At 37.1% G+C, this 13602-nt stretch overlaps 1 protein-coding gene across 22 annotated transcripts in view; it reads right to left on the bottom strand.

Moving 5' to 3' along the window:
• NAALADL2 (N-acetylated alpha-linked acidic dipeptidase like 2) overlaps positions 1-13602 on the bottom strand; it is a 410260-nt gene that overhangs the window by 59602 nt on the left and 337056 nt on the right. For all 22 annotated transcript variants that reach the window (XM_064385281.1, XM_064385276.1, XM_064385277.1 and 19 more), the window contains one exon: positions 7480-7626. In XM_064385281.1, coding sequence (XP_064241351.1) covers positions 7480-7626 — 147 coding nt within the window. The remainder of the gene's footprint in view (positions 1-7479; positions 7627-13602) is intronic.

The raw sequence follows: 13602 nt of genomic DNA, 5'->3' as shown, positions 1-13602 counted from the left end.
ATTTAATTCTCCAGGGAGAACAGAGAATTCAGTGACATCTCTCCTTAGATAATACATATTTTCAGCAACTAGATGCTTCAAACAGAAGCAATTAGTTGGTGTCTAAACAAATTTTTCACATTTTCCCATATCCCATTGATCCTGTTAACTCCCATCACTTTTTTCCATTGCCTTCCAACAATCCTCAGTCAATTCCAAGACACCAAGGAGCCTCTGAGAGAATCTGCAAGGACAGAGCTCACAGAAACAACATGTACTCATGCAGTGTGAATGAATGCTAAAGAAGCTGTGTGATTTTGATACCATAAGGCAAGTTTACATAAAGAATTTTCCCCTTCTGGATGCACTGTGTGATGTTTGGAACATCAAAGCACTAGGATTTGTGAGGCCAGACAGAATTTTTTGGAGCAGAGTAATGTATCCAAACTGATGAGGACGTCATCAGTTTCACTAGCATTAGTGCAATAACAAAGATGCTCTTCCATGAAATTAAGTAGCTAAATATTCATATTATTCAATAAAACAACTCAAGCAATCAATTGAACATCAAATGCATTTTGTCTTGTAAAACACCGAGTCATTAACCTTAACAATTTCACCATGCTCTCACTACCAAATTCAACTCAATTAGCGTCCAAATGAACAGATGGACTAATGAATTAGTGAATTATTGGTGAGTGCTACACTAACCCCTGACTGAACTGAGAAATTAGAAAACACTAATTTATGCTAGAGACAGAAAAATCACATTGGTCAGGAAAAAATCAGTCTGAATAAAGAGAAGCACAGCTATTATAAATCCAGCATAATCCCTGAGTCAGAAAGGCAGCTGTGGTTTGGACCCTCAGGTAGTCCCAGGCAACGTGCTGGGGACTCCTGGAACCATTCCTTGTTACAGACTGGCAGCTCACTGCTTGTCCAGAAACACAAATGAAACCTCTCTCTTCACCTTGACACAACCAGCTCCCACTGCCACACCTTGCTGCCCTTGAAGTTCTACTACACAGTTAATAAACTCTCTCAGCAGCAAGTGCAACAGCATCAAACTCTCCAGAGGCAGCTCAGAAAAGGGAATCCTGGGTTCCCAAGCAACCATCCTGAGGCTGATACACATTTGGTCCTTTGCAAAGACTATCTGGTATACCAAGCACACTGGTACTTTGATTCTTTCATACAGGCATGAAACATCTCCAGTAACTCTCCATGGGCAACTACCAGCTGTGTAATTTCCTTATAAAATTTAGCATATACCAGGGAGAAAAGAGAAGTAAAACAGGGAATGAGGGGAGCCATGCAGTATTTTCTGATGGAAAAGCTACCAAATCACAGATCATCACAGCAACACACTGCTGTTATGCAAACTCCCTCCTAGACTACATGTAAGAGGAGAAACAAGGCTTCTGTTTGGGGTAAGAAACTCCCTGGAATTGCAGATTCAGACAACCAGGGCTAAACCTCTTCCAAGGACATTCACACAATGCCACAGGCCCTGAATTTCTTTGTTGAGCAGCTAAGGCTGAATTAAGCACATCATGTCTTTGCATATGGTCCACCCTGATCCCTCCAAGAAAATGGTGCTGTGATGCTTCTAATGGAATTTCTTGATAAACATACTTGACTTTGATAAATTAATTGGTACTGGGTGACACTTAATCAAGGAGGATACAAATAATAGTGTCAGACAAACAGCAGGACATTTACCAGAAGGGCCTGGTCAGCTGATGATAATCCAAGCAGTCAGAAATCTCAAGACTGTGTCATGGCTGCACTAACTCCTGTCTGGAAACGGACTGGAGGACACAGAAGTAAAGGAGAAAATCATCTGGATATGGAGCAAGAATGGATTAATGCTGTGATTCAAGGCGGTGAGATAACTGCATTAAGAACATAGAGATCCAGAACTTCAGAAAATAAAAGTGGATTGACTTTAAGCACTGGAACTGTTTGAGCAGTAATTACATGACTGATACAAAACTAGCTAAAATTAAAGTATACCACAGGTCAGACTACTCAGGTTTGCTTTCAAGGTGTACACATCTAAAAACACTGCTGCATATGCACATTATTAAAAAATAACCAACAATTTACTAACTTGATCTTTTTTCTTTTTTTTTTTGATATTTATTGATGGACACATCAAGGTTGTATTTGTGGAGTGGAAACTATACCACAGACTTTGTTTCCTTCCACAAAGCCACGTTGATTATACATGTAGATGAATTTAAAAATGAAATGTGCTTGGGGTTCAAACACCATCTTCCTTCTCACTTTGGAACAGATACAAGGGAGATGCACTGAAGAGCACTCCAAGCTGCCTGAGCCCTCCCTTTCACCAACATCAGCACATCAAAGAGACAAAAGCAGCTTGCAACATGAGAGTTGTTTTTCTGTAAACTAGACCCTAAGTTCTCTCCATCAAGGACGGTTCCTCTGTTTCTTTTCTCATAACAAAGAAATCTTGGAAAGATCTGAGTTCTTTTGAGAAAAGTGCATGATGTGTCAGTCTAAGCATGTAAATACTGAAATGAAGAAACTGCAGTAAGTTTCCCCAAAGAGTGATAAAAAGGAAGAAAAGAGGGCAGGACAGGGTGGGAGGGAGGATGCAGAGGCTGATGGTAACAACTGAGAAGCCACATTCACTGAAGAGTTAAGATTTAGTGCCCTCTGTTTTACACCGGTGTGGGTGAAAATCACTTTTAAGGGCCCTAATGAAAGTTGAAAGTTACCTTCAGAAAGTTATGCATATTTCAACAGAAATAAAAATCATTATGCATTCTCTCTAAAGAGGATACAATCTCAAACTGTCAAAATTCTAAACTCTTCTACATATATTACATACAAATGCCTTCTATAAAGAAACCTCTTTTCATTTTTCTTCTAAATTAGCTTAGTGGTCCATGGTATTACGCTACCTTGGTCTAGCCTGTGAATAATGTGACAGGTAATTTTTATACTTCTTGCCTGTACTTAAGTTTGAGTGAAGATACGGAAAACAACTTTTATGATCTAGGTGTAAAAGTAAATGTTCTGTGAGTCCTGCATACCCAAACGTGGACATCTACTATGAAATGTTTCATGATGATTATGCGTCCATCAATAAATATTGAAAAAAATAAGAGCAAGTTAGTAAGTTGTTGGTTATTTTTTAATAATTTGCATGTGCAGCAGTATTTTTTTCCCAAAGTAATAATGCTAATGTTGATGTAAACTACTACATTATCACAGAGGGGATTTAAGATTCTGTTTTATCAGACAGGAATCATTCTGTAACAGGATGCACTGAGAAGGATAATATGCAGATAACATGGGAAATCATCCAACTACAATTTAAAAAAATGGATTCCTCATGAAACTGTTGACTGCAATGACACAGAAATGGATGGTAACAGTCAATTAATTTCCATCATGGAAAAAGCTCAAAATAAACCTGTATCATCTGAATTTTGTAAGTGATGGAACTCAAAATGCTGAACAGTTCAATGATGTTTGAGTTACAGTGCTGGAGGAAGTCAAATCCCTGAGTGAAACCATGGAAAACCCAGTTTGTATTTTCTCTACTACCCAAACATTAGGCAGCCACAGCAAGGCTCTTCTTCTCAGTCTGTGATACTTGTGCTCCAGGACTTCAGCAGCTATGCTATAAACTGTGCAAGGAAGTAATAAAAATAAATTAACTTGTAACTAGGGGGTTGGACCTTTTCCCTTCAGGGAAGAAGCCCAGTACTACCCAAACACTGATCTTTTAAAAACTACTTTTCCCTGTCCCCTTTCATGAAAGAAAAAAGGCCATCAGAATGTTGGGTCTAGCAGAGCAAACTACACTTTAAGATGCTCCATCAAGAGGAAAACCAAACATGGAAAATTACAAAGATGATGCTCATACAAAAAGAAAAACAATGCAAATCTTAAGGAACTAAGGGAGAGAACTATGAGAAACAAGGTGAGCTCTAAGTGATAGGGCAGGCACACAATCCATGTACATCCATTCAGAAATGAGAACCATCATGAATCCAAACAGAAACTGAGTGCACATCCCTGAGGTCATACACCACCACATCCAGTGTTTTCAGTTATTCATAATTTACCATCAGGCAACCAAGAGCAGAACTTCAGTCATGTAAATAAGATTATTTTGTTTACAAAGTTAAAATACCACAGGGGAGGAATTTATATCAAGACACCAAGCAGAGTTGTGATGAACAGACTCTTTTCTCTGTTACATGCATGTATTTTCTCATTATGGAGGACATGTGTGTGTTATACCTGTTACACCATTTTTGGGTTTGAAAATACACTGTTATATAAACAGGACTAATATATATACAAACAGGAGCACAGAAACAATCCACACATGGGAAAAAAATCAGAATGTACTCACCTGTGCCATGTAGTTATTTCTGACATACTAATGCTCACACAGTGAAGTAATTTGACTGATATCCAGCTTTTACGCAGCACAGAGAGTGACTAAGACAAGTCTTTCATTTAACAGCTCTCAGTTTATGTTACTCTTCCTTGTTGCTATAAAGCTAACAGAATATGTTTCTAACACTATTCTCTGCTGAGGTGAGGACTAATAGACTAATCATGGCATTCAGTGGCAGAGAAACTCTGATTTGAAATCAACACTTAGGTCTCCCTCTGGAGACTCTACATAGTCACTTGGATACACACTAATCATTATCTTGAATAGCATAACTCATACTGAAAGCAAAATAATCAGCAGTATTAGAAAAATCTGATCAGCTTGTCTCCTAACATATTACTAATTAGAATGTGACCCTCATGTGATGGAAAACTCAGTACAGCAGAGGTAAGGAGGTGAGGAAGGCAACTGCAAGAGAATCCTTGAAAACTGGGGCAATATTATGATTCTTTCCACTTGAGAAATTCTTCTAAGTTTACTTACTTTGAAACTAAAATGCTGCATATTTTCTGCTGGTGAATAAATGAGCTGCATTTCACCCAGTGCACTTTTACAGCAGTGGCTGAATTCTCAGAATGCACTTTACTGGCTCACAGAGCCCACCATGGGCATTTGCCAGGCAGATTTAACCTCCCCGAGGCTGTGGTTCACTGTATTACGTAATTTCAAGCCAGACAGTTTTACTTACTCTTCTGGCCTGAGTGTTTCCTCTTACAACTTTTATTTCCTTGTATTTACTCCTCAGGTTCCTGTCAATGGAAGGTTTTTATAACCTGCTCTCTGTGGACTGGCATTGCACCGACTGGGAAAGAAATGCATTTCTAAAGCTGACCTGGAGCTGCTGCTCTGGAGGAAGAATACAAGCACAGGTCTTGGGCTTTTTAACTCCAAACTAGTTTTTCCCAGCTGTGGAACAGCATCAGTTTTACCTGACACTGCACGCTGGCTGACAGGTGGGTAAAATAAACAAGTGATGTATATTCCAAAGGAAGAGTGATGCCTGAGTAAGTCACAGCAGTGAGAGAGAGAGAAGAGGAAACCAACCTGGCAAAATGATAACACTCCATTTCTGAACCTGCTTGCCCAAATCTTGTTTTGTATTGAAGCTGACAAAGCTGAGGCGTAGTTTAAAAAGCTGCATGGAAACAAACAAGCAAAAATCCCTCCCTGCAAACCAAGAGATTTTTATCAGCCCCTAACCTGCCTAACAGAAATTCCTACAATGTTTATTAACATTGCTGTCAACACAGAGTTATTTATCTGCCTTATGGTATCTGTCAATAAATAGAATCCATAATAAACAATGGCAATAAACAGTAAAGGATAAACAGATTGTTTCATAGAACATAAGAGAAACAATGAGCTTATCTTCTGGAGGACTGTTAACAACCTGTACAACAAATAACAAAGATATAGCAAATAATCAAAATTTAGTCATTCTGTGTGATTTCACTTTTAGGGAAAAATTCCATCCTCTTGCCAAGAGAAATGTACACATTGTGCCAAACAGATTTATTTCTCACATAAAACAGACCTCATGGGGTCAAGGTCTTCTACAGTCTGAGAAGTGCAGTACATCTACTTCAAGACTGCAGATTACACTTAGCAAGTTTATTTCTAGGAAATGAATTTTCAAGAAGGACAAAAGCTGAATTCTTAACAAAGAACCAAATTTAGAGTGTCATGTTTAAGTAAATATAGAAATATTGTCATTTATGATTTTAATTACATTGATGAGTCATTCTGAGAGACAAAAATGCACATTTGCAAGGTTAACTGAACATGAAGAATAACTTTGGATTAAAGTAGACAATAGCCAAGGGAACCTTCAGTGTTCATATTGTAAATGTTGCTGGGAAATACTGATATACTGAATTTTGTAGATTCTTTCTTATGGTCTGTAGATTGTATATACACAGATCTTGAATGAAAACTATGCAGAATAGCTGCTAAGGGACAAAAAAAATTCCTCTGGACCACAAGCCTTCCATAAACATTGCACTCACACATCTTCTGCCTTCAGATTTTCCTTACAGCCTTTTACCTTGTGTTTAATCTGAAATAGAAAACTTTGCCTGATAGGTGCCATGATGTTTAGAAACAGAAGTCTCCTTATTGATATAATTTATTGACTTAATCTATTTTAATTTACACAACAACATGACAGCAATGCTCCCTATCTGGCACATCCCTGCTTTGTTTTGCGTGTGTGAAAGAGAAGCAGGTTAGCAGGCACTGTCAGGAAATATTCCAGCTCAGCCCAGCCTCAGCCTTGCTCCTCAACTTGGAAAGATGTGCACATAGGAGATGAGCACAGTGAAGAAGAGATAGAAATGAGGAGAATATGAAGTCAGTGGATCATTACATTTGCATGAAAACACACACCTCTTCTCCTGCCTATTGTGTCTTGAAATACCTAATGCCTTCCTGATGTTCAGCTCACCAAGTGAGGGTGAGTTTGAGATGTCCAGCTGCAAATAACCTACAGTAGTGAAGGTGGAGGAAGGACAAACCCTCCTAACAATTTATTGTCTGCAATTCCAACCTGAACTCCAAACAGCATAAAATGCCTCTTCCACCTGCCTTGCAGAGGATGATGGACTGAAAAAAGCCGTGGTGTCTGGAAGATTCCAATCAAGCATACAGATCCTTAACACCAACGGTTATCCTAGAGAATCTCATTTTTCTCATGGTATGAAAATAGCTATAGAGTTAATTTTGGAGATTCTCACATCCTACTGTGCAGTAAAAAAATACACATCAATACCTGTTGCCTCTCTGTTGAAAACAGTCTCAAAAGTTGGCTTAGATAACATGTAGCCTATAAAACTATCAGCAATATCAACAATTTAACACAACATCCTTCAATGTGTACCTGTTTCTTTGAATACAATATCCCTACAAAAAAGTCACTTTGAAGAGCTGTGGTAATCCTCTAAATACCTAAAAAAATGCACTTAGATAAAATTCCACTAGAACAGGATATATAACCTGAGAAAACATAATTTTATCTTCCTGCTATTTTCAGTTTGTCCATTTTTAGTCATAATTACCTCTGATGCTTTGAAGTCCTCATAGGAAAACTGCATGGCAGGTACTCCGAGGTGGTTGATGAAATAATCTGAATCTCCCTGTATCTGCACAGAACTCACATTGGATTCTGGACATCTAGCCTTTTCCACACAGTTCAGGCTCTGGATCTGAAAAAAACAAACACAAATCAAAATTCTACTCAATTATTTGCAGTCAGGCTCTTGGAAGAATTTTAGCAATATCTAATTTAAACAGCATTCTTTGGGTTGAAGCAACTTCAGCATGGAAGAGAATGAAGTTTTGCTGCCACATGGCTGAGTCCTTCAGAGGACAAAGAAATTCTTATCTGAGGTGACAGGAGAGGCAGGAGAAGAATTGAGGCACATAGAATGCCTCATGCTGGCCAGAAGATTAGAAGGCATCATGGTGGTGCTTTTGGCATATTTTGAGATCTTTAATGGCTCCTAAGGAATCAGTTTTTTATTCAGTTAATAGCATGCTCTGTCCCAACAAAAAGCTGCATGGGATTGTCATATTCAATCTACGATATGTCTGTGAAATGCTGTGTAAAGAATTGTACAAATTGGCAATGTAAAGAATTGCCCACAAATGGGGCTTAAGAGAAAAACACAATTAAAAGGCTAAAGATACCCAATACACATTTTCTGTGTAAACAATACACATTTTCTGTGTAGGTTTCTTAAAAAATTCTAGTCAGTGAAATCTTTTTATTTCTTTCACACAAGTATTTAATGGCGAGATCTTAGCAACAGAACTGTAATAAATATGGAAACTGGAAATCAAGCCCAGATTGAGTGCCACATACTTGTGTAGCTTTTAAATCTACCAGGTAATTAAAAATTTAATAAACAGTAGGTGCAAAGGCTTTCAATATCTATTACAGCAAATACACTACTCAGGTTTTTGTTCAAGAATATTAGGAAGTTGAAGTACTGGAAATTATTTGCATTTAGCTAACAGTTTATATAGTATAACATAACTTTCTCACCTCTACCTACAAAATTACAGGCTTTCTAAAAGAATAGCCTAAGATTCGTTCTACTTTAACACAAAAATACAGCAAATTCTTTATATTAAAGTCTCCGAGGTTATCAGAAAAATGTTAGACAGAGATAAATCTCGGTATTTTCCCATTTCAAAATTAGCATAATTATTGCTTCACAGTTTCATTTCAGTGCTGTGAATAATGCAATTGCATATTACACAGTTTAAATAAAGGCTGCAGAGTCTCGCAGAAAATTATTTTAAAATACCTTCAAGAAATAGCTTCCATTTCATAAGTAATTTTGAAAGGTTTACTCCTGTATTACTCTTTTTTTTTCATCTTAAGTATTTCTGCCCCTGCCATTCTTACATACAGTCACAGTTATTCAAGGCCCGTCCAAAAAGTTCTAACAGAAAATGCAGAAACCCAAACAACAAATTCATTGGAAAAAGTGTTTTTAATAACCACAACTGTATCTCCTACAGTTTTTCCCACTCACACTCACTGCACAGCACACACCCAGGAAAAAAGGCCACTGTTATGATTTTATGCATATATCTGTGTACAAGATCCACTGCTCCTTCCAGGAATTGTAAGGCATTTAAGGATCACCCAGTGTTCTTCACTGCAGCACAGAGCAGACTCTCCTCACTTCACACTGCCCACCACAGCTGGTCAAGTTTCATAAATAATGAGTAGCCTGTTCTTCCTTTAATGTTTAAAGGCTCACTGAATGATGTGAAATTGTGAAATACAGCTTTTGACAGTTAATTCTGAATATCCACCAACCCCCATTTCAACCAGCCTACCAGGAGCTCAAGAGATGTCTTCCTACAGCAACCATGAAATTTAGTTTTTCTTATGCATGAAAGTTTATATATGAAATGTTTACAGCTTTGGTTAAGAGGACCATAAAATATGGTGGTTTGGGGGTTTTTATCACCATCCTTGACGGTATAGGATTAATATTTTTATGACAGCAATGTTCAATTCAATAGTACAGCATTTTAAGAGTTTAACTGCTTTATTCCACTTGCACTGTTCTCACACACAAGCCCAAGAATAAATATTTAACCCAGCACCAATACAGGAGAATGCTTTACATGCAAGATGCTGTCCACTTCCAATCTGTTTTTATTGTAGTGCAGACTCTACAACACCAGCATTCTTCAACTTCTTGGTAACAACTGCCAAGTTCATATAGTGTGTTTTGCACTCATTAAACAAATGAAATGTTTCCCCAAACTAACAGACAGAGAATAATAATGCTCTGCTATTAATAAAACCAATAAAATTAATTTTAAAAAACTTTAAAAATGTACCTAGAATAAACTATTAGCAACACACAACTAACTCCCATTTGTAGAGCAGCCAAACTGTATTTCTTCAGCTGGTTAGCCTTACAAGAAAAACACAGACTGGCTGTATTTAGAGCACTCAGCTGCTCAGGCTGGATTGTGTCAGTCAAGCTCTCCCTTCAGATTGGAGGCAAACCAAGCCACTGGTGAACCAGGAATCAAGGAGTGCTTGGTGTCAGTGCAAGGATTCACATGCTATTTATAACTGAATAATTTTATTTCTCTGGAGCTCATTTTGGTGTTAGCAGCATCTTACAGGTTTATGTTACAAATTTGAGAAAATGAAGAGTACCATATGGCCAATCAAATACATTTAATTTGAGTTAATGTTCTAAAATAGATCTGACACATCTGAAGTATAATCAAATGGGACTTCATTGCAGATCTTATTAGTTAGTTCTGGTTACTACTTTTCTTTATTTGACTCCAGTTTCACTTAGAACATTACCGCCTTTTGAAAATGGATTAAAACATCTAAGAAGCTTTCAACAGGGTAACTAAAGAATGAACAGCTATTCTTACAGTATGTCAGTGATCCCAGCTTCAGAACTACAACAAGGAAGCTTATTCTTCATGAATAATGGATCTCTATTTCTGAGCTGAATCACCACCTGTGCCAGGGACTGGTGCAATTAAGGACCTGAAGTATGAGAGACCATCTAGGAAGGTCTAAAGGAAGAGCTACAGAATTTATTTAATTCATCATAGGCCTTGTAAAAATGCAGAAATCAAGAGATTAACATATTTATTACTGTAAATATGTAAATCAACAACAGGTAGTAAAGGCCAGAGAAGCTGCACAGCAAAGGACTCACAGCTCTGTCTCTCATCTATAAACACCTGCCACACTCTAGCAAACAGATCATTAGAGGCAGAAGGCTTGATGGTTCTTAAAAAATATTAATAGATGACTGTCAAAGGCTATTAAAAAAACCCATGGAGTTCCTAGGAATTGCACCAATTCTATGGCAAGCATACTTCTCTGCTTTCTTCCAGCTGACTGTCAGATTTGGCTATAAATATCCTGTTCTGCTCTGTCTTTACTGATTGATTACACATATTGCTATTAATGCAAATCAGCTCTTTAAGAAATTATTAGGGAGATTTAAGATGGCATTTTGCCCTATAGACCTTAAAGTGCTTTTCAAACCAACTAAAGGCAAGAAAGATATCTAATATTTCTGTCTTGCTCCATATCACAGAGTAAAACAACTACATAATAATTAAATGCACAGCATTTCCCCCATTTTGAGCCTTATCAAACTGACATGATTCAAGTGCGTGCATAAAAATAATTCTAAATTATATTCATTGATTCATTCTTTCTCTGTGTAGGAAAAGAAAATCTAAATGTGGTGGTGATAATATGCTATAGATAGAGAGTAGTTGTGGTTTAAATAGCCCGAATGTTACACACCACTGATGTGATGTATTTGCCTATTTATACAATGTGATCATTTGATTACCTGATTAAAGCTACACCATGAAATCTTATGAGGTAGAGTGACTAAACCTTGCTGCATTTAATTAATGTTATATTAAGATTGAAGTGATTAATTAAAAATTAATAAAATGTTGGCTCCTTACTTCCTTAGCAATTTTCCCTTCCCACTTACACATATTTTCATTTAAACATGCATGAAGCCTTAGTAAAAATATCTAAAACCATAACATTATTTAATGACCTTTAAGGGCAACATGAAGACTCTGGTGAAATTCTGTAGTGCCGCAAAATCACAGAAAAGAGAAATTTAAATCTCAGAAATTGCCTCTTGTTTAGGCTCTGCAGGACTACCACAGTGAAGTGAGAGATGTTCCCTGCACACACACATATTCCACTGAGAGGAACTTGTCACCAGGGGAAAACAACTCCCTCACGAATCGTGTTTCTTGAAAGTCATCAGAGACAAGGAATTCAGCATCATCTGAATCCCTCTGATACTCACGGACACTGCAGGTGATTCTCAAACAAATCACTACAACCCCAGGGATCCCCATTAGACAATCTGAATTCCCCCACCACCAAAGTCCTCTGTGTTTTCAAACACAAAAGCATCACACCTGGAAATTCCAAGAGTAAACATTTTCCTAGGCTGTGCAGGGAGCTAGAACTGCATTTTCACGAGAAAAAAAACAACCTGTCTTTTAGATAAACCTCATGGCTTTAAAATAATTGTTCTTTCAAAATCCTGCAGGTATTCCACATGCCAGAGAAGGCCTTTTCCACCCAGAGGGGACAAAGAAGCTGAAAATGGTGACAAACACAATACTGCCAAAAGGTCAGGTCAAACCAAGATTATCAAACCCAGTTCTGATATTGTATTCAGATTTCTACTGAATCAAGGAAAAGTCAGTTTACCTAAGAAACACAACCTGCAGAAAATAAAACTCCAGTTGTACCTTTCAGAATTGTGAGAAGAAATTTTTGCATTTCAATGGTGACTTCCTAGAAAAATGGGAAATTACAATACCAGTGGTTATAAATAATGCATGGAGAAATATCTGTGCTTGGAACAAAAAATTTAAATATATTGCTGCATGTTATACTACTTTGTAAAATGGAGTTATTTTTTATTTAGCTTACAGCTAGAAAAACATGAGACAAACTTAATCCTGTAATTCTTGTTCAAGGCTTTGGTTTCTGTTAAGAAGTATTTGCATACTATTAAATATTTGTCTTATTTTTTTTAAAAAACATGACCATCAGTGTAAAGTCTTTATAACAAATGGTACCTCACAGGACTAAATCACATTTTAGATGCAAAAGTTACATCAAACTGGTAGGAAACACAAAACCAAGGTAGTAAAAAATTATATAGTGTAAATTTAATTTTCTATCCTGCACTTTTTCTACATTTAACTTTATCTACTGACAGTCTTTCTCTGATTCCTGATGCTTGTTACAAGATTCTGAATTACATTTATCCTTCCTATAACCAAATTGAAGTCCCATGCCTCATTGAGTCAAATGTACCTGTTGCCAACATTCAGCACAAACTGCTAGGAATTTTAATGGCTTTTTAAAGGAAGGTAAAAATCAAGCAAGTATGTTCCCATTTGATAAGAGAATTTCAGAGCAATCAAATATTTAAAGCTAAAATTACATAGCATGAATTATATAAGTGGTAAGACGGCAGTGGGAATGCCATCAGCAGTTCCAAGTATCTCAGTACCTTAAAAATATAGTTATAAAAGTTTAAAAAAAAAAATTGAGAAACTGCTGCACACACCTTTGGTAGCTGTGCTTCTCCAAAGTATACACTTACCCCAGAAAATACTGCATTGGAACTTCTTCCATATTTTTTCATCAGCAAAGGAAAAGGCAAACTCTCCAGAACTCCAGGTAAAGTGACTTTAAAGACCGAATTCCCATAACCACAGGCTCAGCCTCACTATTCAGTAAGTTACATTTATTGATGGTAAATTTCAGGAAACTGCTTAAAATTGTATTCCAATACAATGAACAACCCAGAAAATACTGTATTAACAGGGAACCTGTCTCCACACCCAACACTCAAAACTTCAGGTGCTTTTTCCTTTAGAGCTTATGCATTTTGATATAATTTTGAATTTATATGATTTTTGACCATTTGCATTTATAGCTGAAGGATGCAGTCAATCTGTTTTTTGATAATGTAAAAATTAAAACTCTCCTGGACTTGATGATGCTCAAGCTTTTTCTTGCTGTGTTTGTATTGCAGCACTTAATGTCAGAAATGAGGCCCACAGCTGGGTGTAACATGGATACTACAGTTTGTAACTGCTCTAATTTACTACAG

This window comes from Passer domesticus, chromosome 11 (assembly GCF_036417665.1).
Source record: "Passer domesticus isolate bPasDom1 chromosome 11, bPasDom1.hap1, whole genome shotgun sequence".
Taxonomy (NCBI): domain Eukaryota; kingdom Metazoa; phylum Chordata; class Aves; order Passeriformes; family Passeridae; genus Passer; species Passer domesticus.
Note: the sequence above shows the minus strand (reverse complement) of the source record. Positions and strands in the feature narration are given on the sequence as shown.